We start from the raw sequence: 16,480 nt of genomic DNA, 5'->3' as shown, positions 1-16,480 counted from the left end.
CACACACACACACACACACACACACACACACACACACACACACACACACACACACACACACACACACACACACACACACACACACACAAAATTCTCTTATTGGCTATAAATAACTCTTTAGCCAAAAATTCACTCTCAACGGTCATTCCCACTCCCATCTAATTTGGCAGCATGCTGTCAAATTAGATGGGAGATGGTCTTAGAGCTTTAGTTGAGTGTTACGTGCAAAAAGGCAAAGAAGGAAACTTAAAATATTTAACACAGGATTTTTCTCACACAAACATGCATGCACAGCCTTTCTTTTTGCTGTGTATCATCCTGACCTCTGCATTCCATTTTGGCAGGGTCGTAGTCCTGTCCCGTCTTGCAGTAACATTCATAGCTTCCCACAGTATCCAAACAGAAGCCTCCTTTACAAACCTCCTTGCCAAACAGTGTACATTCATCTGCATCTGTAAACAGGCAGAGAGTCAACAGCATGTTATATGTTCACAGAGTTTATTGGTGGTTTATAAAGTGTTACAACAGAGAGCCACAAGTAACTGTAACGTAGGTTTATATAGTATAATGGCTCCCAGGAGTTACGCACCTGTGAGGTATCTGTAACATTATCATATTTAGGTATAATCCGCATCTGGCAGTCATGTAGCATACAGATAGATAATCATCCTCCTCTTATCATTTATCATCATCATGCAATGGACACTGCTTTTTTGTTCCATTGTGGGAAATTTTGAGGGCAAAGTGTATAAGGCAACAGGGCAACAATATGGACTGTTTGACAACTATGCAAGTGAGAATTATAAGCACTATGCGCTGCAACATGTAAAACAAAAAGAAGCATCAGGTTGTGTAGCAGTAGATTAGTTACCTTTGTAGCTCTCAGCTGTGGCTACTCCATACAGCAAGTCTCCATTGGGAATAAAACCTCTTCCAGATGGACACATCTGATTAAACTGGTCTGAAATGGGACAAACAGGGACGACTGGAGGTTAAGTGTCCATTGTGCACTGAGGGGTGAGTGTGTGTGTTTGTATACCTACAGTATATACTGTAAGGACATTTTATTCGGTATACTTCACTGTATTGGCCAGGAGAGAGCTTCAGTTCCTGTTAAAATGAGTGAGACACTGATTTAAACCACTGTGAGCGTTGCGTAGGTGCGGTTGGGGCTTCATGACATTTTGGCATTAGAATGCCTGTTTATCAAGAATAATTAAAGGAATAGTCCCCACTCAGTCATGTTTCAATGACTGAAATTCAGAAAAGAATGGAAACACAAGAGTAGTGTGTGGGTCTCTGAGAGCAAATTAAGGGCAGCTAAAACTGGTGTGATATACTGACATTTCCATGATCCATTTTTGTAATGCAGCTGCACTTTGTCTCACCTGAAAACAATAAAGGGAGGTCTGACTAGGGAAAGAGAATAATGAATTGGAATAGTGTAGTCTAGAAGACATAAAGGGTGCAATTGTTAAGGCTGATGTTATTAGTGCCAGTATGCACAGTGACAGTGAAGGCTGATGTGTGAAGGTCAGTCAGAATAAGAATTACTGCAATTAAATTTTTAAGAGAGATCTGAGATAAGATTAGTATCAGAATCCACTTAATATTCTTAAAGGAATAGTTCGACATTTTGGGAATTATGCTCACTGACTTTGCTTTCTGGTGGAGAGTTAAAAGTGAGAATTAATACAAATCTCATGACTGCCATTATGTGTCGTATGGACTCCAGAAGCCAGTTACCCTACCTTAGCAAAAAGACAGGACAGAGCAAAATTAGCTGTTTCCCAAAGGTAACAAAAAGGGTTCCAAAATTCACCCAACACACTTAAACTTCACTTATTAACATGTCTGTTAATAATACATACAAAAAACAGAGTAAAAATGAAAATTCACAATATGGTGAGTTAAATGCTTGGCTATTTCTTGGCATGGGGCAGTAGACTCCAAATCCAAAATTTCAGATTTGGGAACAGTCCTAACTTGCAGGAATGTTGCTCTGACAACAGCTCTAGACAAATCTTAAGTCAGCTTTGACAACTTGAAAATTCCAAGTTTGTGTCAAATCATCAATCATATCAACGTAACTCCTTATCCACACAGAAAGAACATGGCCTTGATGCAGCAGATGATGCCATCAGCAGTGGTACGGAAAGCTGCACTCTTCTTTAAAGGAACATTGGAGCTTTTTTTTTGTTTCATATCTGTAATAAGACTACGGTTTATTAAGTTGTTAAAATTATGCTTTTAATCATGGTCTACTGTATCACTGTAAGATAGCCTGAGGTGTGTTTAGTAAATATATTAAGTGTGTTAATCCTTCCTTCTCTTCCTCATCCACTCTAACTCACCTGTGCCATTGACAGGACAGGGATGTACCTCACAGTTGTCACCCCAGCCGGCTCCCAGTGTGCAGCAGCACTCCTGCAGGGTGACATGGCTTGTCAGCACACTCTCACACAGGTTCTCATCGTTCAGACGATAGTAGCACTCCTTGCGTTCCACTGATGACACTGAAAGATGAGTGACGGAAGAGAAGGAGAGAAGAATGAACACACAGTGGGGGACAAGGATCAGATGGGAAATAAAATTTGTTAAGCTCGGTGGTTGTCACTCATATCAAATCATGAGCATGTAGAAGCCATTTGGCAGACCTGACCTCCTGAAAACCTGAAGAGCCCAGCCTGATCCAAAGTTGGCCTCCACTCCAACTGTTTCTGACATACTACTGCAGGCGTAGAAACGTTTTCCAGTCCCTTTATACTGTACGTCATACTTGTGTGTTCTTTATGTGCAATGTTGCCACAGAAAAAAAGCCAAACTTTGTAGCGCTGCATTGCACACAATCAGCATTTTGAACGTACCGGTGGATCCAACTCAGAGATTTTCTGCAGTGGTTCGAAGCAAGATAAGGTGACAAGTTCAAGTCAAAAAAATTGGAGGTGGTGTGCAATGTTTTCCATTTTCATTAACTGAGGTCTGACCTAAAGTTGAGCTGAACAGACTCCAGGTTTTATCCTGTCAGGTCCATTAATTTTAGATTTATTTTAATGAAAGGCCCAACTCAAATTTGGGTAATATTGTCATGGTTCCTTCTCTATGGCAGCCCTGAGAGCTCACAGAGTGCAACTTAGGAAAAAACATGCAAATAGACAAAATGTAAGAAGATTAAGAAAACATCATCAATTTGAAAACACATGCACAGCATACAGCGTGAGACAATACAACTAAATAGAGAAAGTCTGCAAATAGCACAGATGGCAATGGAAAGTGTTCCTGTGGAAACTAAGTGATGAACACAGCTTGGACATGCTTGGTGTTGCCATGGTTTGAGAGTGATGAAGTTACTGAAATCAGCTATCAATAAAAGGTGCTGGAAAATGAGTTAAAGTATGTTCTCTGTACTTGGTTTTGTTAACCTGTATTTGGTTGTGTTTTCTCACTTTGTAGCTTGTTTTCTATATACTGCACGTTTTGTCAGATTTGTGAAGATCATTATTATTTATTTTCCTGTGTATTAAGCTTGCAGACCCATTGTACTCAGGTCAGGTAAAGGTACGTGTATTGATCTCTACACTATAGGCTGCAGATTTTCATTGCAACCTCATGAAATGTGGGGACAATTAGCTCGGCTTTTGGGATATATAGTGTTCATCAGAATTACTAAGCAAAACCACTTGAATTGCTCGTCCAGCAGTTTCATTTCATAGTCAGTAATCATTTCCTTTGGCGTTTAATCACGAGTGTCTAATGCACAAATTAAGAGAAAGAATTAACTGAAACCCAGATAGAATGCAGAATAAGGAATTGGTATATGCAAAGTGACAGTGACAGAACTACTACGAGCACGACTCAACAATGATACAATTCAACAACACATACAATGAGACTACAGTGAATACATAGATTACTTTTGGAAGGGAAAGTTTTCTGCAGAAAAATTAACAAAATAAAGACAGGCCATCACAGGTAGCAGCTAGTAAAAGCAGTAATAAATTTAGAACCATTTTTGGTTACGGAGGTCAATCGTAATTTCTGAATTCAGCCAGTTAGCAGAAGAGAAATGTATTTGGCTAATCTTGCGTCCATGAAGTGCTAGTTGCTGAGTCTGTGCGGCCGTGTCAGAAGCAAGGGAGACGATGCTGCAGCTGCAGGGGGTGGAGGTGAAAATCTGGCAGCTGAAGTTGTTTGTAATGCAGACAGAATGGGATCCATGCAACAGTAACACTGCGTTCCAGTGATGTAATTTTATATACCATATTTTCCGGACTATAAGTCGCTCCGGAGTATAAATCGCATCAGTCAAAAAATGCATCATGAAGAAGAAAGCCCAGGGCTCTCAAGTCTCACACATTGGGCGTGAGACACACACATTTCAACCCGTTAACACGCTCACATGCCACACCTTGTATTTGTAAATAGTAATAATAAAAATTTACAATAAATTATAAATAATAAATTAAATTAATAATAAATTTCCGGGATAACGCCCACCAAGTTGCACCGTTTTATAACAGTGGAACAGGTAGAAGAATTAGTGATGATGATTAGCGAATTTATGTCATTTATTAGATCAGAGCCCCCCCTCGCCAAAATGTCACTCTGAACTCAGTTCAAAACTTGAGAGCCCTGGGAAAGCACTGGAATATAAGTCGTATTTATTTAGAATTTTATTTCATAAAAAAACAGACATTCAACAGACACACCTGGCTGAATAGGTGTCTGGTATGTTAACGTAAAACATTAACAGATAATTAGCTACACAGAGGTATAAACATAACATACCTGGGAGGCTGAATACGCAAAATTAACATAACAAGCCAGCGAGTCCAACAAGCAAGTTCACCAAGCTCCCAATCTCATTCCACGTCACTGAATCCATTGAAATCTTCATCCTCGATGTCGCTCCTGAACAACTCCACCAACTCCGGAGGAAGATGAAGTGCCGTCTCCTCTTCTGCGAGGATGTCATCAGAATCAGCATCAGTGCCAGTTATTCCGGCCTTTCTGAATCCTGACAGGATGGTTTTGGTTGTCAGTGAAGTCCGTGCTTTGTCTATCCATCCAAGGACTTGCTGGAAAGTTGCATGGCGCATCCTCCCTGTTGCCGTGAAGCTGTGCTCCACTTCCACCATCCACTCCTCCCACAGGCGACGCGAGGCTGCCTGAAAGCTCCGGTTCACAGAGATGTTGAGTGGCTGGAGTACTTTGGTTAAGCCTCGAGGGATAATGGCATGTATGGAGTTGCAAGCTTTTATTTTATTTTTGAATTGTGGCGTAATCTGCGCTCGCATACTGTCCATCACAAGCAGGGCTTTGCATGTTTTAAAGAAGCCATCGGGACGCTTAGTGTAGCACTTTGTATCATTTCTTGATTCATTCACCCTTTCTCATTCACAGCCACGACAACTTTGGAGGGGAGGGATTCGTGTTTTGGCATGGTTTTCCATCTGAAAATGACCATCGGTGGCAGTCATTCAAATTCATCTCCTTGGCAACTGCCTGGACAAGTTTGTCACTCACTCCAAACTTTCGCTCTGCTGCACGATTACCGTTTTTGGCTGCATATTTTACTACCTGTAGTTTGTAACCTGCAGTACAGGATGTTCTTTTTGGGGGCATTTTGTTTGTGTTCAGTCTTTCTCAGTTGTCTCAGTTGTCAGGAGTGGTACAGGTGCAGCATATAGTTGTCACAAGCCTAGAGCGCCCTCACGCAGCTGTAGACGGTAATCCGTAAACTGTGACCTCACATGACTATAAGTTGCAGGACCAGCCAAACTATGAAAAAAAGTGTGACTTGTAGTCCGGAAAATACGGTAGAAATTTTGCAAAGGAAATTCGGATGAGTTATCCAATTAACGGATATGCTGGTTCCCAGAAGTGGTATCAGTGTTTCATTCCTATCTGGGTATGCCTTCCCCTGATGTTAGAGGTCGCATGTCGTTGGAATTTACTTTTAAGAAAATTTCTTAAATAACCGTACCTTGTCACAAAGCAACACCAATGAATAAAGATCGGGGGTCCACATGTCCAGTGGATTACAAGACCAAACACCACATGTTTAACTCTAGCAGCTATTGGGTTATTACTATTTGCTTTTAACATGTATCTAACATACAGCATTTTTTAAGAGTATACATATTTCCCTGAAAAAAGTCTCTTTGTTTGGGAGGAGAGGAGAAGAGAATTCATTAAAAGGAGGGAGGTCTGAATGCTCCAGGGAAGAGACCCAGAGTGACTGGGAAGATATATGTTCAGACACGTATTTTAGTGTAGCTGTTCATTTTCAGTTCTGTCAAGTAGTAAGATTGGATTTTTTCCCTTTTTTCTTTTAATCCATTTGGGAAATGTTCCATTCTTCTGTATGAGAAACATTTGAACCAGAGTTTTGAGGGTTGAATCCAGGCACAGCAGGGGTGCAATACTTGCTGTTAGAGGGGGCCTGTGTAATCCATCAGCAGATACTCGTTAATCATGTCCAATCTTCTGGTCCTCCAGAAGGCTTTGATCATTCTAAAAGTAAATACCAAACTTTGTTTGGTATGTAGTCAGAAGTGGCCAAATGTTGTTTTTTTACAGCTGTGGGAAAGGAAATATCATCCTTGGTGTTTGGAGTGGGGTTTAACCCCTGCTCAGGAATATCATACCGCAAGGTTCAAGATTCAAGGTTCATTTATTTGTCATTTTGTAATACAGGGTTGCATGATGAAATGCAAGTTGAACTGCCTTTTATGCTATTAAACTATTTTTTATGGTGGAGTAAGTAGGGTGAGTTGAAGTCTGAGCTGAGTCTTTCAGATTGAGGAAAAAAGGTGCCCGGTAGTCTGGTGGTATGGCAGCAAATAATATCTTTCTGGCACAGGTACCTCATCTCATCCATATCTTAGATGCTCAGTAAATGAGTGCCAATGCACCCACTGCAGAGCCCTCCTGTCCTGGGCCCTGTTAACAAATACCTGGCATGGGAATTTTTATTTCTTCACAACAGTGTCGTGTCCATGCTGGGGGCTGTACAACATGAACATGAAGGGGCAGGGACACAGCCCTGGGGGCTCTGGTGTTCAGCACGAGGGTCAAAGAAGTCCAACAGTCAGTCCGAACTGTATGGGGTCTATTTGTGAGGAAGTCCAGTTCAGCACTCAGGAATTCAGGTATTCAGTTCCAGATTGTGGTGCTCAAAACCAAAAAAAGTGCTAAGTCTTCCAATCATTTTCATGTGGGGGATTGTGTTGCATGCTGACCTGAAATCAATCAATGGCATTCTGATGTAGATGTTGTAATTTTCAAGGTCTGAGAAGACTGAATGGAGAACAGTAACAATGGCATACTCTGTGGATCTGTTGCTGTCTTTGACGTGCTGGAGAACCAGTTTTTCTCAAAGCACTTTACTTTGCCAACACAATTATTCACAAACCGCTGCTGTCTGCACTTCCACAATCCCCTCTGCCATCAGTTCAGTCTGCTGGTGACTAAGGCTGTCCAGTGAGACTATCAGGAAGGCCATGTTGCTAGCCAGTTCTACCACCTAGGTGGTACCAGCATAGCAGCAATCAAACATGCCCACCGCCACTCTGTCCTTTTCGGACAGTAGTCCGATGGTGAAGGGACATTGTAGGGACATGGTAATGGCAAAGACATAAGTTTTTTCATTCAATCATAGCAACCAAACACTCTTGACATCAATCCCAAGAAGGTTAGTGTTAGGGTAATGGGTGGGGTTGGGTTTTAAATGGTTAGCTATGATTAGATGAATCATTTGCCATCCTGTAAATTGAGGTACACAGAAACATTACAATACAATACGTATTGTTGGGACAATAGATGTGACAAAAATGCGATTCATTTTCTTCTTATTGCTTAAAGACATGACATGTTCTTTGTCAATTTGTATAAAAGCTGAAGGTGGGTCACCTGTGGGAACGGGCTCACACTTTGCAATCATGACATTGTAGTCTTGGCCGCTGGGACACATGCAGAGGAAGGAACCATCGACGTTCACACACTGGGCCTCGCCACACACACTGCTCAGCAGCTCACACTCATTCACGTCTGTGGAGAAGGAACAGAAGAGATTACATTTACATTAGTCTGGTCATTAACCTCCTAACAATTAAGACATAATATGATTGTGCATGATCAAGTGTGCCAAGTGGGCTAGAGGTGGGCAAGTACAGTAGCTGTAAGTTTACTGGAAGAGCTATAAAAGGTCAGTTTTAAAATAAAAGGTCATATGAAATATATGTCTCCAAATCCTGCTCCATATTTGTCCCATATCCCTTGAAAAAGTTACACTCTTATGTTCATTATGTCATCCAGTGCAAGGTGGAAGAAGAGTTATAGATATTTGAAATTTGCACTCATATATGCTTCAACAATGCTCATAGTCCAACACACAGGCCCTGGACTTACATGTTTACATATGAAGAATTACGATTTGAAATATAAAAATATGCTATAGGCGTGGTTATGCACCCAAAAAGAGAAAGGAAATGCAAACCATTGTGTGGCAAGAGTAGACAGCTCTACTGGCTAAAATTGAAGCACATCTGTTATGTCAGATGCACTAGTAATATGTAACATAAATTTGCTGGAGTTTGCAGTTGCTAAACACATTAAGAAAGATATCAAACTGGCAATATTGCTACAAAACTTGCTTTGGGAGAATGAAGAGGAGGAAGAAGAGAGACAGGGTGAGATGAGGATGAGGACAGAAAATCAAAGACAAGAGAAGGGGAAGACATGATATAGTGAACAGAGAGACTGACGTAGTGTGAAAGTAAAGAACAGGAAACAGGAAACCATAGTAAGTTGGCTGATAAGTGAAGAGGAATACATGGAGGGAAAGGAAGACAGAGAGACGAAATGCATTCTGAATGGTTAGTGGTACACCACCACTGTTGGTTTTCAAGGATTGATTGTGTGTGTGTGTGTGTGTGTGTGTGTGTGTGAGTGAGTGAGTGAGTGTAAGTGAGTCCATCTGTGCTAGCCACAGTACAGTGATGGTTTGGCAGTGAAGATGAGGCAGCTGGCTGGACTGAACTTGGGTGGGTCCCAGCAACACTGCCAAAGGACAGATGGGAAGTGTGTGTAATTGTGTATAAGGCACTGCACTGTGTACTGTATCGAGGTATGTGACCAAGAGTGTGCTGGTACTTCTGGTCCTGTATTTTATGTCTCTGTGTGTTTTTTTGTGGGGTTGGTCACTGGGAGTGTGTGTATGGGGAAGCTTTCTATCAGGGTTCAGCAAGGGGAAGTGTGCTCTGACAATCCTTCCTGCTGGAGGAAATTGGACTAGATGGGAGCTGCAGGAGCCCAGTTAGCCTGAGGAAACCACCAGCACCCATCAGCTCACAGTTATTCCAAACCAAACTTCAGGAAAACTGCTGATTTTCAACATTAGTTCAATGCATTCCCCATTCAGATGGTGTGTCCGCAGCACTGGGAAATGTTGCTTTCAAAGATTATCTGAGAGAGACAATTAAGGCCAAAGGTAACAGGAGGGGCAATGCCCTAAAGAGAACAACAGGCCTTTATTTGACACATGTATTATTAGACAAGAAAAGTACACATTGTCTGAAGAAAATATATGTTTCCACTTCTGTTGAAAAGTTGCTGTTAAAACAGTAAATACAATTTCATTTCTTTTTAATGTTGACACTGTTTTGGTAAATCTTTCAATGACAGTAATGGAAAAGTTGATGTTATCAAAAGAAATGAAACTTTTCGTGTTGAAGAACCACAAAAAGTTAAAGTGGCAGTTGAAAAAGAAATACTGTAATAAGTTGAAAGTTGAAGTTTCAATCAATCAATCAATCAAACTTTATTTCTATAGCACCTTTCATACATAAAAATGCAGCACAAGGTGCTTGACAAAAGATAAAAACATAACATAGCAATATAAAAGCAACTACCCCTCCCAACACACCCGCAGACATACGTCATGCACACACCCACCCGCACACAACCACACACATACACATACCCACACACACCCACCCCAACGAAAATGGCAGGGCACTGAGGCATCATGAGAGGAAAAAGGAAAAGTAAACCACCTACGGGGAGCTCATCCGCACTGCGAAGGATCACCGGCCGTGGCCACAGGGAGCGCCGCCACAACGGAGACCCCCAACCCAGACAAACCGGGGTGGACTCCACACGCAGTGCAGAGCCCCCCAGTCCTCTGGGCCTGAGGGGTCCCCAGGACGACGCCCCGGCTGGCAGACCAGACACCCGTCCCAGTGCGGATGCCCCCCTTGAGGAAGCACTGGAGCTAAAACCTAAAAGACAATAGAATTATAAGACCTAGAACCTAAAAGACAATAGAATAAAGGACCTAAAACCTAAAATTGAATAAAATAAAAGGACCTAAGAGCTAAAAGACAAAGTACTGGGATAAAACATGTCTGAGTTAAAAGAGTATAAGAAATCAATTGAAAGCTAAACTAAAAAGGTGAGTCTTGAGCCTTCTTTTAAAAATATCAACAGTCTCTGCAGTCCTGATGCACTCTGGCAGGCTGTTCCAAAGCTTCGGACCATAATGGCTGAATGCTGCTTCCCCGTGGGCTTTGGTCCGAACCCTTGGAACAATCAAAAGGCCTGTGCCAGAGGACCTCAGGATCCGCGAGGGCTGGTATGATAAAAACAGGTCAGATAAATAAGATGGCCCAAGACCGTTAAGACACTTAAAAACTAATAAAAGCACCTTAAAGTCGATCCTGAAACACACGGGGAGCCAATGCAGCGATTCTAAAACCGGTGTAATGTGCTCCCGCCCTCTCATCCTTGTCAGCACACGTGCGGCTGAGTTCTGTAGTAATTGTAAGTTATAGATAGTCTTTTTGGGAAGACCAGAGAGCAGGGCATTACAATAATCTAGACGGCAGGAGATAAAAGCATGCATCAGCACCTCCGTGTTAGCCTGAGAGAGAAGCTCAGAGTCTAAAATGACGCCCAGGTTCTTAACAGATTGTGATGGTGTAAAACCTTGTAGTTTTGGTAAAACTGTCTCTCTCTTGCCTTCAGGACCAATAACTAAAACCTCTGTTTTATCCTGGTTGAGCTGGAGGAAGTTTTCTGCCATCCATGACTTAATGTCTAAAATACAGTTTAAAAGGTTATCAATAGGCCCCATGTCATCAGGAGACAAGGCAATGTAAAGCTGTGTATCATCAGCGTAGCTATGGAGACTGATGCCGTGTCTCCTGATGACATCCCCAAGGGGAAGCATGTAAAGATTAAAAAGTACTGGACCTAAAATTGACCCTTGGGGTACCCCACATTTCATTTCACGGGTTCCGGAGGAACATGTATCCAAGCTTACATAGAAACAACGGTCTGTGAGATAGGAGTAAAAACATTTAAAAACAGTACCAGAGAGGCCCACCAGGTTTCTGAGTCTATTTAATAAAATGTGGTGATCAAAGGCAGCACTTAGATCCAGTAGCATCAGGACTGTGAGTTTTTATGCGTCCGCATTACACCTGATATCATTTAAAATCTTTAAGAGGGCTGTCTCGGTACTGTGGTTCACTCTAAAACCAGACTGATATTTCTCTAAAATGTTGTTTCAGTCAAAGTGGAAGTGCTACATGAAGCTGACGTGTCACCTTAAGTGTAAGCAGCAAGTGAACTTATCAGTTGAAGTGAAAGTGCCGTAAAGAGTTCAGGTGTTTGTTGAAGTGGAAGCATAAGGAGTGCTCAAACCCGTCTCCAGCAGCAGCCCCTAAGGATCCGGACCTTACCAAAATATCTGAGAAGATGCCTTAGTAACACTCCCCACCCATACAAATGAAGTGACATAGCAATCTTTGGCAATGTGGTCTCAGCTCCTCCCCCAGTGGCAACCCATGCCCCACCAAGAGAGTCTTGAGTAACTGCTATGACTTACAAAGAAAGGGTCATATAACTGATGGGGGGTAGTTGTGGGCTAATTTCATGTTAGTTTTCTTTTTGCTAAAGTACCATTGTGTTTCAGCTGTTGGTGGAAGTCTTTCTTCCACCAACAGCTGGAAGTCTAGGCCATCCCGTATGTTAATTTGAAATAAAATTCTGGATTAAAAGACCTGTAATACACAATATTGGAAAGCAAATTATGTAGTGAAGATTTATATTTTTTTTTCAAATTCTGATGAACTAAAACATGCATTTCCCTGAATATTCAGGATGAGAGTAATATAATATATTTTGTTTGTTTTTCCCATAATCATTTTTATTCATTGTGCTAAAACAGAAGCCTTTTCTCTGGAGTCTGTCAGGAGGAGGAATAATCCAGTGGATTTGGATCGAAGGTTCTCCAAGAGTTGTCGGTCTTGGCAGAGCTGAGGCCACCGCTGAAGACCTGACTGACTACTGACTGAATGATCAATGGTGCCATGAGTATCTGGTGCATATATTTCAAGTTCTCATTGTTACTGAACTGCAAATACAAACACTGCTATTTCTGTAACAGGTAAGGTTAGAACCCAATAGCAGCGCTACCTGAATGCGAGAGTCTGTTGGAGTCTGATTTGATGCTTCGCTCAGGCTGAGGAACAGTTTCGGGAATTGTTTGGCACAACAAACAACTGGCAATCCTGCTCAGCAACAGATGCAAGAGGGGCAAGGCAAGGGACGTGGTCGGGTACAGAGAGCTGAGAACAATCTGGTGAAGAGCGAGTGTGAGGGAGCAGCATAAGTTGTAATGGTTGCCTAGGTCCACCTTGTGTAAGGTCTTTTGGGATGGTTAAGAATGTAAATGTTTGTATTTTTTTCTGATTGTCATTACCTTTTTTTATGTGAAAGAAGTGAATATTATCAGTGGCCATATTGCTGCGGCACAGATACAATGGACTATGAAATAGACTTTTAGTTATTATTTGTTTATTTTATTTTATGAGTGCTTCAGAGGTATTAAAAACAGAAAGTGACATTGGATTGGAGACAGAGAGAGAGGAAAGAGAGAGGGGGCTACATCGGCGTTTGGAGGTCAGCGGCATGGGAGGACAATTGGCCTAACTCTCCTTGGTTTAAGGACTCTAACCAAGGTATGAATTGTTTTTTTGGGTTGTGAATTGTGCCTCTCTATTATTGCAAACGGGACCTGGATTCCAAACAGGACATTTCTGGTGAGATAGCGTAGTTTTTTTTTTTTACTGATCAGAGATACGGCACTCATCATTCACCTGCCTCTCTAAGCAGAGTTTTTTGTTCTTTTCCTTGAAACTTGGACTTCTGGGGGGAATCAGTCTTTCATTCTTTCATGTACTAAAGAAACCTTAAAGATCTCCAAACTGGGTGTATGTGTTTATGTTGTTTTGAATTGTTTATAGGCGACTGCACTGCGCTGTCTTTGTGGGGATCTGTGGTCAAATCTGGAGCAAATTGAAATTATCTTTCTTTTTCTATTTCTTTTGGAAAAAAAAAAAAGTTTCAATTAAAAGCCAGCCTAGCTAATTTGCCAGGTTAACAGAAGGTGGTCCACTGATGCTCTCAGTCTATCATGTAACCCTTGCCTTGCAGGTCACAATGGTCCCTCAAGGATCTCCTCGAGGCCCATCCCCTTCACCCCTCAGTTTTCTGTCTTATTTGCAAACTATTGTGGGGGTCTGACTGTAGACATTTCAAATGCAAAGAAACTATAATACACTGTGATGCAACACATCCAGATTTATATACACATACTGTACCAAAACTCCAACACTTACCCACACAGCTTTGTCCATCCTGGGACTCCTGGTAGCCCTGGTCACAGAGGCATCGGAATGAGCCCAGTCTATTTTCACAGAAGCCATGAGGGCCACACAGTGTCTCGTTAAGGCCACACTCATCAATATCTGGAGAACAAACAAAGAAATGTCAAACAATACCTTTTCTTTAATTTATTTGTGCCATCCTCTCCTTTCTCACACTCATTACAAACCTTGTATGTCTATTACTCTAACATCTTATTTTATTGTTGATGATTTCATTGCAAAACACTTTAAATTGCACTATTGTGTCTGAACATCTGCTACACCAATAAATGCTGATTGTTTGCACATTGAACCACATATACACACACTCAACAAAACCTATGTGGCGTATGAACTAATAACATGATCAATGCATTAAGCAGAATACTGATAACTTGAAGCAGCTGGTGTAAAATGCTATAAATAAGACATGCATTAATTGGTTTCATAAAGGTACACAGTCAGACACACACATATACACACAAACTCACACTTGAGTCTGAGCCACCTGCATAAATCATGAGGCAGAGAGCAACAAATATCCCTCCTTGTCTAGACAGCCAGCTCAAAGGATTCCATCTGTTTCTTTTCCTCTCATTTTTTCCCTTTCTCTGTTTTTTCTAAGGCAGGAAAGGGTTTTAAAAACAGCTATGGCACAAGACTCCTGCTGTGGTGGAGAAAATAGGAGCAGCATATATGTACATATGTGATAGAGATTCAAGACTTGTTTTGTATCTTTCTTTCTTTTTAAATGGTACTGACAAGGAGTGATAGAGGGTAGAAACTGAGGGATAAGAAAAACTAAGCTAAACTAAGCTAAGCTCAGACAGTGTAGGATAAACCTTTATTTATCCCCAGTGGGGATATTCAGTTGCTGCAGCAGCACAATGACAGAAATAACTACAGACAATTATAGAAAGTGTAGTGTAGTATAGTAGTGTGTAGTAGTGAATAATAGTTAAGAAAAGGTCAGCATCAGCATACTGATAATTGAAATATCCTAAATATGCTCCAAAATTATTTTTTAATAAAACATTAAACAAATGTAGTAATTATGAATCAGGTTAATCTTATAAAAGCAAAGCTCTATGGAATGAAAATTCTGTGTGTGTGTGTGTGTGTGTGTGTGTGTGTGTGTGTGTGTGTGTGTGTGTGTGTGTGTGTGTGAGTGTATATTTAATTTCTCTGCATTTACATCTTACCATCACAGGAGGGCGTATCAAGGTTGGCAGTAAATCCACTCTCGCATGTACACAGATAGGATCCCTCTGTGTTGAGACACTCGCCGTGGGGGGAACAGAGCTCTGGTTCATCCAAACACTCATCAACATCTGGAAGGACAAAGACAGAAATCCACTGAGGAGTGTGTGTGTGTGTGTGTGTGTGTGTGTGTGTGTGTGTGTGTGTGTGTGTGTGTGTGTGTGTGTGTGTGTGTGTGTGTGTGTGTGTGTGTGTGTGTGTGTGTGTGTGGTGGGTGGATCAGAAACATGTCTGGTGGTGAGCGGATGTAACACTGCTCCACAACTCACCTCTGCAGCTGGTGCCGTTGATCTGTCGGTATCCCAGGGGGCAGGTACAGGTGTAGGAGCCCATGTTGTTAACACACTGGCCGACAGCCTCACAGGGTCTAGCTTCTTCTAAACACTCATCCACATCTGGAACACACACATCAGTCCAATGAGAGGAGGTTTTTTAGTTGATAGAGAAATAATTAAATTCTCAATGAGATGGATGACACTACTCACATAATCAAAAAGTATATGTTGATTATGTTGTCAAACTTAGTCTTGACAAATAGTTACTAGTAGCAAATCATGCAAATGTATTCATGAGTAGATTGGAGCTTGATTAACTATTAAAAAAATTACAATAAAATTGAAGTACATTAATGAGTGCAAGTGGTCCATTGATTGAGTTTTTCTTTGCAGTGGTTATGTAAGGCACATTTAATAATTCTATTTTCATTTTTCATTTATCTTTAAAGTCACCCTGCATGGACTACTACAAGTGTCATGGAAGAGGTCCGAAAGTATTCCAATAGCTGATATATAACTAATCAATAAAAACAAGAGAGAAAGCTTAAAAGAAAAGCAGCACAAAAATGGAAATGCAGTTATTTATTAAACTGCATTTTCAAATTGATTTTGAAATTCCAATTTCTTATTGTCCATTTAATAGTCATTTGCTTAAATATTTATTATTATTTGTTAGTAATTCAGTTTATGTGTTTCCACTTATGGTGTCAAGCTTCATGTCTCTAGCTCATTCTAGCTCATGGCAAATTGAGCCACGAGATAATACGATAAAATTTAATAATCCAACATAAACTTAACAGGATTTTACCCCTTCAGGGTTTGATCATTTACACACAAGATACAATATTGTTTTGACACAACACAAGGAAGCAGATTCATTCACTCTCCTCTCTGCAGCACTGCTGACCTGTCTAATTTACCACTGTGTCCTTGGTAAATTAAAACCCATGTCTTCCATCAACAACTAGTGGGAACCATAAAACAGATATACATCACAGGCATGTTTTCCTGTTTAACATCTGCAAGAAAACTTGAGATCAAAATTTGAATCTGAATATACATTTTGAGAATTTTTACCCTTGTAAGCATATAAATTATAAATAATTATTTTTCTATTAAAAAGTAATGGTAGCTCTCAGAAGCTGCAACACTGACATTTGCTTTCACACCGTACATATATTTTGAAAATTCTAACCTGCATGACAAAAAATAAGAAACAATGGACACTGC

At 40.9% G+C, this 16,480-nt stretch overlaps 1 protein-coding gene across 4 annotated transcripts in view; it reads right to left on the bottom strand.

Annotated features, from left to right (window-relative positions):
• Positions 1-16,480, bottom strand: part of ltbp1 (latent transforming growth factor beta binding protein 1) — a 175,920-nt gene that overhangs the window by 9,616 nt on the left and 149,824 nt on the right. For all 4 annotated transcript variants that reach the window (XM_070978139.1, XM_070978140.1, XM_070978141.1 and 1 more), the window contains 7 exons: positions 15,245-15,370; positions 14,918-15,046; positions 13,689-13,817; positions 7,915-8,052; positions 2,355-2,516; positions 872-961; positions 324-452 (listed from right to left, as the gene is read on the bottom strand). In XM_070978139.1, the coding sequence (XP_070834240.1) occupies positions 324-452; positions 872-961; positions 2,355-2,516; positions 7,915-8,052; positions 13,689-13,817; positions 14,918-15,046; positions 15,245-15,370 (903 nt within the window). The remainder of the gene's footprint in view (positions 1-323; positions 453-871; positions 962-2,354; positions 2,517-7,914; positions 8,053-13,688; positions 13,818-14,917; positions 15,047-15,244; positions 15,371-16,480) is intronic.

The sequence above is a fragment of the Chaetodon trifascialis genome, chromosome 13, assembly GCF_039877785.1.
Source record: "Chaetodon trifascialis isolate fChaTrf1 chromosome 13, fChaTrf1.hap1, whole genome shotgun sequence".
Lineage (NCBI taxonomy): Eukaryota > Metazoa > Chordata > Actinopteri > Chaetodontiformes > Chaetodontidae > Chaetodon > Chaetodon trifascialis.
This window is presented reverse-complemented; position numbering and strand designations above follow the sequence as displayed.